Source organism: Protomyctophum parallelum (assembly GCF_964188405.1).
Source record: "Protomyctophum parallelum genome assembly, chromosome: 2".
Taxonomy (NCBI): Eukaryota; Metazoa; Chordata; class Actinopteri; order Myctophiformes; family Myctophidae; genus Protomyctophum; species Protomyctophum parallelum.
This window is the reverse complement of record NC_139699.1, coordinates 23,398,706-23,412,462: the sequence shown is the minus strand read 5'-3', so window position 1 is coordinate 23,412,462 and position 13,757 is coordinate 23,398,706. Positions and strand designations below refer to the sequence as shown.

At 44.4% G+C, this 13,757-nt stretch overlaps 1 protein-coding gene across 4 annotated transcripts in view; it reads left to right on the top strand.

Annotated features, from left to right (window-relative positions):
• The window catches only part of ttc17 (tetratricopeptide repeat domain 17), a 39,737-nt gene extending 26,611 nt beyond the window's left edge, over window positions 1–13,126 (top strand). For 2 of the 4 annotated variants that reach the window (XM_083759426.1, XM_083759424.1), the window contains exons 15-25: window positions 700–924; window positions 2,659–2,878; window positions 3,192–3,335; window positions 4,205–4,494; window positions 5,431–5,575; window positions 5,996–6,116; window positions 6,961–7,120; window positions 7,736–7,819; window positions 10,405–10,524; window positions 11,992–12,135; window positions 12,741–13,126. In XM_083759426.1, the coding sequence (XP_083615552.1) occupies window positions 700–924; window positions 2,659–2,878; window positions 3,192–3,335; window positions 4,205–4,494; window positions 5,431–5,575; window positions 5,996–6,116; window positions 6,961–7,120; window positions 7,736–7,819; window positions 10,405–10,524; window positions 11,992–12,135; window positions 12,741–12,881 (1,794 nt within the window). In that variant the 3' untranslated portion in view covers window positions 12,882–13,126. Of the gene's footprint in view, window positions 1–699; window positions 925–2,658; window positions 2,879–3,191; window positions 3,336–4,204; window positions 4,495–5,430; window positions 5,576–5,995; window positions 6,117–6,960; window positions 7,121–7,228; window positions 7,296–7,735; window positions 7,820–10,404; window positions 10,525–11,991; window positions 12,136–12,740 lie in introns of those variants that run through there. The other 2 variants (XM_083759425.1, XM_083759427.1) reach the window with 2 other exon arrangements.
• The last annotated feature ends 631 nt before the right edge of the window (window positions 13,127–13,757 follow it).

Genomic DNA, 13,757 nt, shown 5'->3' with positions numbered 1-13,757 from the left:
GTCCATGGAATAGTCGGACGCATCCCCGTTTTGGAATATTTGATTATTATGACCCATCCATAATTGCAATGAATTGTATCTATTTCATAAAAGTTTTTACTTGATTATTTAAAAAATAAGAAATTTAGCTTGATAACTGGTCATTTTAGGTAGGTGATACCAGAGCATTTTTCCAAGTAGCACGTGCTACTAGAGAGACAGATCTTTGCCTTTTTAACCTTTGCTTGTTAAGCAGATCACAATGGATGGACCACTGATGTGTATCCATCTAGATCGGTCATTCCTAATATCATTCACGCTGTTCACACGCTTTTGTAAGAGAGATGCAAAGGGTTATTGATCGATAACAATTCGGCCATGTGCGTCGTGTGGTGGAAGCAAGATCTTCAAGCTAATGATGCATTGAGCCTCGACACGGTGTTAGCTTGTAGATCTACTCTTTTGCCGTACTACAGAAATATAAATTAAGGTATAGAACTGCGACTCATAGAATGTGCACTTGCTGTATCAGAGCCTTGTCTGTATCACGATTTGAACGGTCAAATTCTCTAGTCGCACGGGTCCTACAAATTGCATTTAACAATTCACACGGTACTATTTTTACTAGCAAATGTGAGTACCTACTCGCACTGTCGAGCCCTGGGTGAGACGTGTGCAGTCCAAATAAACGCAAATAAATAATCTTGTTTGTGCCTGCAGGACAGCGCCCCCCTTTGGCTGTTGCAGAATGAGGCGGCTCTCTTTTGGCGGGCCAAGGGCAACGGTAGCCGCGCTCTGCAGTGCCTGCGCCAATCGCTGGCCATAGCTCCGCCTACCCAGCATCACCTGGTCCTCATCAACGCCGCCAACCTGCTGATGCATCACGGCGTGGCCGAACACGCACACACCCTGCTGCAACACGCTCTGGCACTGAACTCCTCTGAGGTAGTGATCATCTGCTACATGTCAACACACTGAACTCCTCTGAGGTAGTGATCATCTGCTACATGTCAACACACTGAACTCCTCTGAGGTAGTGATAATCTGCTACATGTCAACACACTGAACTCCTCTGAGGTAGTGATAATCTGCTACATGTCAACACACTGAACTCCTCTGAGGTAGTGATAATCTGCTACATGTCAACACACTGAACTCCTCTGAGGTAGTGATAATCTGCTACATGTCAACACACTGAACTCCTCTGAGGTAGTGATCATCTGCTACATGTCAACACACTGAACTCCTCTGAGGTAGTGATCATCTGCTACATGTCAACACACTGAACTCCTCTGAGGTAGTGATAATCTGCTACATGTCAACACACTGAACTCTGAGGTAGTGATCATCTGCTACATGTCAACACACTGAACTCCTGAGGTAGTGATAATCTGCTACATGTCAACACACTGAACTCCTCTGAGGTAGTGATCATCTGCTACATGTCAACACACTGAACTCCTCTGAGGTAGTGATAATCTGCTACATGTCAACACACTGAACTCTGAGGTAGTGATCATCTGCTACATGTCAACACACTGAACTCCTCTGAGGTAGTGATCATCTGCTACATGTCAACACACTGAACTCTGAGGTAGTGATCATCTGCTACATGTCAACACACTGAACTCTGAGGTAGTGATCATCTGCTACATGTCAACACACTGAACTCTGAGGTAGTGATCATCTGCTACATGTCAACACACTGAACTCTGAGGTAGTGATCATCTGCTACATGTCAACACACTGAACTCCTGAGGTAGTGATAATCTGCTACATGTCAACACACTAAACTCCTCTGAGGTAGTGATAATCTGCTACATGTCAACACACTGAAGTCCTCTGAGGTAGTGATAATCTGCTACATGTCAACACACTGAAGTCCTCTGAGGTAGTGATAATCTGCTACATGTCAACACACTAACCAGGGCTTGTCGGGGTTACTTTTCCGGTTCAGGCTGCATAAGGCTGACCTTATAGTAAACCGGCGTATTGTAAGCAGCACAGCTAATCAAATTTAAAAGAATTGCCAATTTCTTACCTTAATCTTATGTTATATCCAAGAACGGTGAAAAATGTCATAACTGGGTTTAAGGGCAGACCCCCACTAGGGCAACCCATTTAGGACAAAAAGAGCAACATGAAAGACAGGCATCTTCTTCTTTTTTTAGCTTCAGTTCTTGGGATATAATATCATATTAAGTTTTGTTCTCTATGGGATATAATATCATATTAAGTTTTGTTCTCTATGGGATATAATATCATATTAAGTTTTGTTCTCTATGGGATATAATATCATATTAAGTTTTGTTCTCTATGGTTGACTAAGGGTGTGTTAATGTGCATTGACAATATTGTTGACCAAAAGAAAAGGATTAAACGGCAATTCAAATGTACCTACCATTTTACAATGGCCGATGTACTTTTCGGGAAAGTGGGCTCGACTTTTGGGCAAGTAGAACATGCCTGCCACATGACCTGTGGCAGGCATGTGCCTCTTGAGAACTTACGCCTAAACCCCACCAATGCAACTCCTCGCAACTGCCTTTGGGGATAACGGTTGCAAGGAGTTGCGTGGCAAATCATTGGTGCGGTTTGGGCTTGGTGTAAACCTCTGGTGTTCCTCCATGGCCCCAGTCTTTAGTGTGTGTGTGTGTGTGTGTGTGTGTGTTCCTTCAGCCCCACTCTCTGTTCAGCGTGCTCAGCTTGGAGCTGTCTCAGGGCAACGTGTCGGGTGCCTTGGCCTTCTTCCGTGCTCTCCTGCAGACGGTGCTGAACTCGCCCGCCGCCGCCTCGCTGATGGCTGGCTGCGCTCAGTGTCGCTCTCTCCTCCCTCTGATGCGCTGCATTCAGTTCTACCCCTTCCTCTACAACCTGTCACACAGGCAGCCGTGCCCACGTGAGTCAACTACCTTACCCCTTCCTCTACAACCTGTCACACAGGCAGCCGTGCCCACGTGAGTCGACTACCAACACAACATGAGAGGGCATGCGGTACGCAGAGCCGATTGAATTGTGTTTTTGGCATTGGAGGTAGGACGAAGGCCCTACAGCAACAGTGACAACACAGAAAAGATAATTTGCTAATCTAAATTGAGGAAGAGAAAAATATTTTTCACATGTTTTTATAGTTTGGTTCTTATCTGTCAGTCCTCCTGGATCCTGTGGATTAACAATCACATTAGTGACTGAGTGCACCGTGTTTTGTCCAGAAGGGGGCGCCTGTGTGGCAGAAGAGGAGCTGGGCATCCAGTTGGAGGATTGGGATCTGAACGCTGATACCAAACATGACTCTGTAGGCGGCGGAGCTCAAACACCTGCCGTCTCCACCCTGGAAGAGTCCCTCCTCTTTGAGAGTAAGAATCCAATACACTTTGCCAATTGTGCCAATGGCAAATTTCCATTTCGTGTCGAATTTGAATGGACAAAGTTTTATTTCTCTTTCTCTTTTTTATTTTCACTATTTTTAAAGCGTTTTTAAAATTATAATAAAGGACATACAATGTTTCCACCTGTTTTTCAGTTTTAGAAGGCTTTTGAAAAACGGCCTCAGGTCTAAATGGGTTAAATGTAGGCATGCACCGATATGGAAACTCTTGACCGATGTAACATTAAAAAAGAAAAAAAAAGATTGGCCAATACTGATATCGATAAAAAAATATATATATTGTGTGTGTGTGTGTGTGTGTGTGTGTATGTATATATATGTATATATATATATATACAAATATATACAATATAATTTTTCCCCTTTTGTGCCAGGGAAACAAATACATCTTCATTATAAGAAATTACAGAATCTGCAGCAACACAACCTAATTGCCTTGATGCAAGTTACAAAGTGTCAGCTAGACAGTGACACCTCTATTGAAAGTGAAAGTTGGTTAAAAACAAGCCCTTGAAATAATTATGACATGAGTAAAACGCTTAAAAATACCGATAATGGCAAATATCGGCAGATAAAAATGGTGCATTTATATAGCGCTTTTATCCAACGCACTTTACATAGATTGTGCATTTCATTCACCCATACACACACACACACACACACACACACACGCATTCACATCGATGGCAGAGGAAACCATGCAAGGCACTAACCTGCACATCGGGAGCAATTAGGGGTTCAGCATCTTGCTCAAGGACACTTTGACACTAACATCCCTAGTTAAATGTCTTCGCTCGATCCTAATATCATTCTTATAATATGTCCTTGCCCTCACAGAGGTGGTTCTGGACAGCAACGGTTCAGGGGAGGCGGCCGGACAACAGCGAGACCCTCCCTCTGCCCAGGGGGGGTCTCCTAAAACCTACGGCGCCGTGGGGGAGGGCGAGGACGAGTGGCAGCTCAAGGAGGACCTGATGGGGGCCTTCGAGGGGGCGCTGGACGTCGGGGGCAAGCGGGGCGACCTGCGAGGCATCCGCGTGCTGAAGAACGACCGCGTCATGGGGGCCCGGGCAGGGGGCGGGGGGCCCTGCTTTGGAAACTGTGAAGACGACGAAGGGGCAGAATGGGTATGTGTCTGTTGGGGCTCACTCACTTCCTGTTTTCATGCTAAATTACCGTAGGTCATAAAATATAAATGATGGTAATAATGCACATGACAGGTTATTTGGAACATGACACAGGTGTGTTGGCGGCGGCGCCATAAAACTGCACAAGACTGCGGCACAGAATGACTTCATTCTTGGCAGTGAACAGCCCTATGTATTAGAAATGTTACACATTGTTGCTGTCGGGGAGAAACCACCTAACTCAATTTGAGTTTTTTAATTTTCTTTTTTTCATACCTTTGTGTTATGGGTAAAGGAATATTAAAAAGCGCTTCTGACAAAACCACTTAACTCCATTGGACCCTCAAAGCTGTCTGTTAAAGCAGCTAACTCCAGCACCTCTCCCCCTCTCATGCAAGTAATTGACAAATTATATAAATTCACAATTCCAACTTTGATGAGTCGGTATTACATTGTTTAAACATGTATAGTTTTCTTAATTTCCTGAAAACTTTATTTCCTGAAAAGATTTACATTTTAGAAGTTGGGTCGTTTCTTCCCGACAGCAGAGACATAATACGTTATGTATGATCACTAAAGCCATTACTCGGTTACTAAAACATGTTCAGTCGATTGACCAATGTTGACCAATGTATCACTCTATCATCTCAGCCCGATTGTTGTGGTATGAAATGCCAGGAGGAAAACTGTGCTCTGTGTCGTTGGCCATTAGATAACATCTCTGTGTCGTTGGCCATTAGATAACAGCTCTGTGTCGTTGGCCATTAGATAACATCTCTGTGTCGTTGGCCATTAGATAACCGCTCTGTGTCGTTGGCCATTAGATAACAGCTCTGTGTCCTTGGCCATTAGATAACCGCTCTGTGTCCTTGGCCATTAGATAACAGCTCTGTGTCCTTGGCCATTAGATAACCGCTATGTGTCCTTGGCCATTAGATAACATTCCAAGTCAAGAGGGTGAGGAAGAACAAGGTGGATGGAGGCGACGGTAGCGGCTCTGATGAGACCCAACAGCCTCTGTCTGGAGGGCACTCTGTCCTGGAGATCAGTGGGCCTACCATCCCCTCTCCTGGCCCTTCAGGTAACACACACACACACACACACACGCACCATTCTGGGAACGAAAAACCTGCAGAAACAAGAAGTTAGTCTGGCTCCTTCCACTTCCTCCCGGGTGCTGACGGAATCTGTTTTGAGAGATTAGATTTGTAAAAAAAGAAAAGTAGAGGGGAAAACATGGCCAATATACAAGCTCACTTCGAGTCGCAGTGAGACACGTGATCTTGTAGATATAGTTCTTCCTATGGCAAAAAATAGCCCATTTACAAGCTCACACCGTCTCGCAATGTATTGTGAGCAGGGGTCATCACATCGCCATACTGCCTTATGGTGGACATTTATGTCAAAATTCCTTTTTTGCCACAGACATACAAAATGCAAGCAACCCTGCACACAGCTACTGAACATGTAGCACTGATTGATGCGTTTGTGCTGTGAGCAGGTCGATGGAGAGACTACACCAGCCTGGGATGGCCAGGACCAGAGGAGTGCCAGCGGACTCGAAGGGTAGACCTCACCACTGTGGCCAGCACCTGGCTGGCTGTGTCTGCCAAAAATATAGAGTAAGACCTCCTGCCGCCGCTGTGTTCACCATTCGTTTATAGAATATATCTTTTGAGCAGTATAGACATACAGTCTATATACTACTATAGTATGCTATATTATTATTTGATATCATTTTTGCAAAAAAAAAAAGGACTAGTTTATCTTCCTGTGAGTTTTCTGCAGTTGACCTTCCAGTTGACAGTGTCACATCTCTCCCATTTGTTTTTATTATCGATACAAGATAATGGCAGTCGATGTGTTTTCGTTATGGATCATTAGAAAGCACTTTGTTTATAGTCACACAGTAATGGGGAAAGACTGAATTGAAGCCAAATTAATCAGAATGAATGAAATCAGAATCGAATAGTCGGGTACCTAGCGATATCCGCCCAGGCGCCTATACTGTATATTGTACTCCTGGAGTTGCATTACAGCACTGCTGATTTATCGTTTTATAGTCTTCTCACAAAGTCCTTGTTTTATCATGATTATCTATGCAAGGTTCATTAAATTGTGGAAAACATGAAAGACACTGCAGAGGTTGTTTCCAAGTCTAGTAAAGACAATGATATCGAATATATAACCTTTCCCCCCTTAATTATTATTGGAGTCAAAGTTCGTAAAGGGGAGGGAAAAAAGTAAGTATAACCTGTGGCTGATTATACAATTGCCTTCTAAGTTCTCACACTTTCCAAGTAAAAAAACAAATGGCAGATGTACAAGCTCGCAGCGCGGCATGAAGTGACATGTTGTGAGCATGTTGTGAACAGGTTAAAACAGTGGTTAAATGTAAAATGTAAAAAAAAGTGCTATTAATTGATTTGTGCTTGATTGTCCCATCACCCACTTGTTGTGTTCCAGTATCACTGAACACATCGACTTTGCCACTCCGCTTCAGGAGCCAGCTGTGGAGCCGTTATGCAACGCCAACCTTCCAGCCAGCATGCACACCTTGGACCACCTGGCGGGGGTGGCCAACCGTGCTGCCATCCACTACACTGGCGAGAGCCAACTCCGGGAGGTAGGTAGTGGGCACGCCACAGGATAGACTATAGACTAGGTTGAAGTAGTGTATGCAGTAGAGACTGACACGGGAGATTTTCACTCCCGTCCCATCTCACTCCCACAGAACGAATCCCATCCCGTCCCACTCCTGGTAGAATGACTCCCGATAAAACTTAAAACTTAAATCCTTCCAGGATAAAACGTGAGTGCTGGTATTCTTTTCTACAGAATGACTCCCGATCCCATCCCCCTGAGCCCTCCTATACTCAAAATTACTCCCACTCCCATCCTGCTCCCGTTGTTTTGTTGTTAATAAATTAGTCATTAGGAAAGGCAATGGATTCTGTGTTTTTAGATTTCTGTGTTTCATGCAGTTTTAATTCAAAAGATACATGGCACCAGGAGCAGTTAATCTGTGGTAATATGAGGCTAATTGAAGTCATTCCCGCTCCCGTTTACTTCCCACGGGAACCGTGGGAATCCCGGAAAATGTTCATCCTCTAGTTTGCTGTATTTGTGTTTCAAAGTGTAACGACTACATTTAATTTTGGTTTACTCCCACAAATCGCCCAGGGACGTCAGTGGCCATCTTCATTTTAAATCCTACAGTCTACTCTGATCTTCCCCCCAGGTGCTGCAGAACCTGGGCAAAGATAAGTTCCCTCCCCAGTCCTTTGAGCAGGTGGGGACGCGCATCGCCAAGGTCTTAGAAAAGGTAAGTCTTAACGGCTGAAAATGTGTACTGGGCTCTTTTTGGAAATATCAAATATCTGGCCCAACTTGTATGGATAAATAGTAGCGGGTGGAAAATAAAATTGATTAATCGCGGCGTGGACATGGACTATAATGTGCCTCAGGAGGTAGAGCAGGTCGTCCAATAATCCGTAGGTCGGTGGTTCAAACCCAGGTCTTCCTGTCCACATGTCGATTGTCGAAGTGTCCTTGGGCCAGACACTGAACCCCACATGGTCTCCAATGAGTCGGTCGGTGCTAGCTTGCCGCCAGTGTTGTGTGAAAGTGGCATGCTGGTGTCGACTGTTTGCTGCTTCACCTCCCAATTTATGAATGAATGGACGGACCATTGTAAAGTGCTTTGAGCACTTGGAAAAGCGATTTATGATGAATATTATGATTACCGTAATTTCCGGACTATAAGCCGCACCAGCCAAATTTAGGGAAAATCCCATATACAAGCCGCACCGGACTATAAGCCGCACCGGACTATAAGCCGCAGCTACGTTAGCTCAGAGCCTGAGATGGCTCTGCGTTAGCTGTAAAAATCCATAGATTAGCCGCACCGTTGTATAAGCTGCAGGGTTCAAATCATGGGTAAAAAGCCGCGGCTTATAGTCCGGAAATTACGGGTAATCAATTCACAAATGTCAAAATATATATATTTTATAAGAAAGATGCTTAATGTTTTGTGGTGTAATAAAAGATAATGGAAGTAAATCGATCAGTTTTCATTATAGATGATTATGAATCCCTTGAATTGGAATCAAGATGCATCGGTAATCGATTTAATGGAATTGTAGCCCTCTGAATCGGAATGGAATCGTCGGATACCTAGAGATTTCCGCTCTTAATAAATAGGCTGGTAAACCATTCCGGTCACTAAATTCAATTTCCACGATTGAAATTTACCTGCTTTTGGTGGGTTTTAATGCCCTGCTTTCAAATGTCTACTTAACAAAATGCATGGTCGTAAAGAAGGGCCTTACATGTTTTCACGTGTAATCTCTAAAAACCAGGGCCCTCATTTATCAACCGTGCGTACGCCAAAATATGGGTGCACGCCGAAATTACCGACATTTTCGGCATTTACCATTTCCGGCAAAGCTTGAAATTGAACTTGAGTATGCTGGTCGCGTCTGGTCGGGAGCTGTCGTATGCTTTGTCCTCACCAGTTTTTCTGTCGTAGAACAGCGGAGCAGCATTGTTTGACCAGCTGAGAGGCTGTCACAGGCATCTAAACATATATGTATCCACTCCTAAAATGTTTATATAAAACTGTATAGGTATGTATATGGGCTACATGTAAAAAATTAAAAGTAAAGGAATACATCAACGATGTGTCTTTGTGTCATATGAAATTAGTAGGAGTTAAAATCGCGCAATTAAAAACAATGTTGCAAGTTAGATGCTTAAGCCATTTAAACAGTTTTTTGCATGAGCGCATACATGCGAGGATTTGGGCTGTCTGTGCTGAAATATTTCCATGACGGGACGTTGAAGAGTATAGTGCTGTGCTGCAGTTGTGGAGAGTCCCAACGTGGGTAACCTACTGTAGCCTAATCTACAGCAGGCCGATGTCTTTCTGGAGTTGCGGTATGTGCAATCTCCTCCTCGTTTAATAAACCTGACGCGTCGCTCGAATGCCAAATGTACCGTGCCAGCGCAAGTGGGAACCGCATCAGAGATAGGTAGGCTACCCAGCCAGCCCACCACCCCCGTGCCAGCCACATATGAAGCTATACGGCTGCACATTCATATACTGTAATGACAGTTGACAGCCCAGCCACTGCAGCGATTGGCGACTGCGAGGCAATCTAAATAGACTGTCGAACGTGCATGGTCAGTTGGTCACGGACGGACCACAGTGATAGAGAGAGACAGACAGACAGGACAGGAGGAGCAATATGCAAAACAGCAGCGTGTGTGTGCCTATTTGTTATTTAATTCATGGTTCACAGGTTCAGGTTTTCGTTCACTAATATATGTTGTATATTAAATTTAAAAGACTTTAATAATTTAATATACAACTCACAACACACAGTGAAAGTTGCTTGCAAATTGCGATATGTGCGTGCGTGCGGGGGGGGGGGGGGGGGTGAGGCGGGCAGCAAGGGAAGCGAAGCGAGAAGAGAAACAGACAGCTTTATTTAATTCATGCAGGTTTATTTATTTAAGATACAACAAGTTGCGTGCGTGTGTCTGTGTGTGTGTGTGTGTGTGTGTATGAGAAAGGGGGCAGCAAGGAAGTAACCATGGTTTCAGGATCGTATGGCAGAACATTCATGTCGCAAAAACGAGGGTGAGGCTAGATAGATAGATTTCAGCCGTCACATTTATTAACGTCGGAACGAAATTAAGGAAGGATCAGCTGTTTGCGATCACTTTATAAATGCCGTGGCGACGTGGGTGTACTACGAAACCTGCACTCGAATCTGTGGCAGATTTTACACTCGATTGATAAATGAGGGCCCAGGTCTGTTCAACTACTGCTTTGTGGTTCATTAAATTGATTTGAGGCACACAAAATGACCTACGTTTTCCCCCCCAATCTTGGATGTCTTTCAGAACCAGACGTCGTGGGTGCTGTCCAGCATGGCAGCGCTGTACTGGAGGGTGAAGGGTCAGGGCAAGAGAGCCATCGACTGCCTGCGTCAGGGTTTAAATTATGCTCCTCATCACATGAAGGCAAGTCTCACACTCTGCAACCAACTAACAGTCGCTGATAGGGTTGTCACAATTATTATATAATCGTCTAATCGCAATTATTTGAGAATCGCAATTTTCTTTCATCATCGTTTCCATGTTGAAAGATGTTCATACATAAAAAAATCACACCTGTGTGAACCGAGTGGTGCAACTCCCCTCTCTCTCTCTCTCGCTCTCGCTTGCTCTCTCGATGTGAGGCACGCGCATTGTACACACACGCGCGGATATTGCTGGCCATTGCTGGTTTCACGCATGCGCACACCACTCGTGCTCATGATGGATACATGATACATACGGACATTCCTGGTTGTAGGAGTGGTTGCACCACTCAAAAAAAGCAGAAATAGCAGATCTACAAGCTTACAACACGTCACTTTCTGTCTGTCTACTCAATGCATGTCAACACGCACATGTTGAAGTACTGGTCTAAGCCAGTGGTCCGGGGACCACTAGTGGTCCTTGAGGGGGTCCCAGGTGGTACCCAGCTAATGGATGGAGAATTTCTTATTAGACCTAGAGTTAAATTATTGTTAAACATCTGCATCACTTAAGAATATTTGTTATGATCAACGTTTGCCTGTTATCTCTCCTATCGTACCAACATCAATACAGCATGCATCTTATCCAACGACGACAAAATATTTGAAGTTTTCGGTCGGAGAGGCTAAGGTGGTCTTTACACGAGAACGGTGTTCATACTGTAGGAAACGGTAAAATAAAGTATCGTTTGCTGATTTCCCTTTAGACGAGAACGGCGTTTTCAGGAGGTGAAAACGGAACAAAGTGAATCCACCTCCCAGAGTGGAAATCTTTGAAAAACTTGTGACATCATGGCTCACGTTGGCTCACAGCGCATATGTTTATTAGTTCCTACAATGAACAAGCCTCCCTCCTAATGAGCGCCGCTCATCAGCGATGGTGAATGTAAAACCATGATGTAAATGAAATGCCTTGTGATAGGTTAGGTGGCAGCAGTGTTTATGTAGCCTAATGTATTATAAAATATATAACCATCCCGTTGCACGCCTGCATGCCTGCATGCTCTGGGCTGCCTGTCACCTCGATGTGTTAGTAGAAAGCAGGCAGAGAGCATCATTCAAAACCCTGATGGGGTTGCGTGAAGGAGGGGCTACCTGGTTCTTCTTCTTGTACGTGGGTGACTGGTCTATTTGGCAGCCCGTTACCGACACCTAGCGACATTATAGCGTTTTCATAAAGTGTGCGTTCTCGTGTAAAGGGTCAATAAAAATGAAAAAGCAACAGGACTTTGCCTTTTTATCTGGAGATGGTTGCCGTCTAAAAGAGGCCTTAATCTCATTAAATCTTTGGAGGTCCGTGGCTCAAAAGCCCAATATGAAAAAGGTTTGAAGACCACTGGTCTAAGCCATGGTTGTACATGATGCATGTGAATGAATGTTGTGGTGTGTCGGTGTGGTCACCATGCAGGATGTGCCACTGATCAGCCTGGCCAACATCTTCCAGAACGCGCGGCTGTGGGACGACGCTCTGACCGTGGCCCGCATGGCCGTGGAGATCGCTCCTCACTTTGTGGTCAACCACTTCACCCTGGCCAACGTCTACATCGCAATGGTAAACACACACACACATTTTCACACTACCTTCCTTAGTATTGGGTATTCACACTACATAGTTGTGTTAAACACATTGATTTTGATTGATTGCATACTTTACTAACAGTTTGTGAGAAAAAAAATGGCACGGTGGCACAGATTTATACTAAATACTAAAAGGATAACCCAATAAGCCCAGGGCTTGTTTCCATTAAATTATCTTAATAATTAAGAATGTAGGCAGGGTCAAACCGGTGAACGTTGTGCTGCGTAAGCAGGAAGCGAAAGTGACAACATTCTACATTCCCACAACATCTACAACAGATCTACAAAATGTATATTTAATAATAATAATTGCACGATTATTTCGTATTTCGTGTTTCACCTGCTGTATGCTGTATGCTCGGCATGGATTCTTTCCCCCCACTACTTCCAGTGATCAATGGATATTATCTCGTCATCATATTGCGGTAAGAAAATGGCTGGTCCGGAACTCCCCTTTTAGGTCCTGTGTTACCATCCGTCTCTTTTTTACCCCCCTTTACCGAGAATAAGTGAATTCCAAACATGGCTGCTTGCTGTCCAGTCGGTGATGCCGTGCTTGTGGTGGTTCTTGTATTCTAGGAGGAGTTTGAGAAGGCCATGCGCTGGTACGAGTCCACGCTGAAGCTGCAGCCGGAGTTCGCCCCCGCCAAGGACCGCCTCCGAACCATCCAGTGTTACCTGCTCACCAAACGGGACCGCCGCCAGCAGCAGCAGCCATGAGCCAATCACAAAGCTTCAGCAGCAGCCATGAGCCAATCACAAAGCTTCAGTTTTTGGCATGTGGAGCCATCATGCGACAGAATAGAAAATAGGCGGTAGCCCCATGAACGCATACATACACTACACATACACTACACACACATACACTACACTACCATGAACCATGAACCATGAACGCATACATACACTACACATACACTACACACACATACACTACACTACCATGAACCATGGACCATGAACCATGAACGCATACATACACTACACATACACTACACACACATACACTACACTACCATGAACCATGGACCATGAACCATGAACGCATACATACACTACACATACACTACACACACATACACTACACTACCATGAACCATGGACCATGAACCATGAACGCATACATACACTACACATACACTACACACACATACACTACACTACCATGAACCATGGACCATGAACCATGAACGCATACATACACATACTCACATACATACACACACACTCTGAACACACCATGAACGCATACATACACTACACTACACTACACACACACTCTGAACCCCATGAACGCATACATACACACACACTCTACATACAGCCCCATGAACGCATACACACACATACACACACATACACACACACACACACACACACACACACACTCTCTCTCGTGCACAAATATGAGTGTAAAAGAAACATTTCAGATGGGAATTCATATGTTTAATATCCAACCGAATCTGAAAGAAAACATTTTTTATTTATTTTATTATTTACACTTTCATGGAGACCCGAAACTCCTACAAAAATAGGCTTCAAAAGTCGCTGCAAAGTAAAAGCTGTTGACAATATCGTCACACCCCCCCTCCCCCA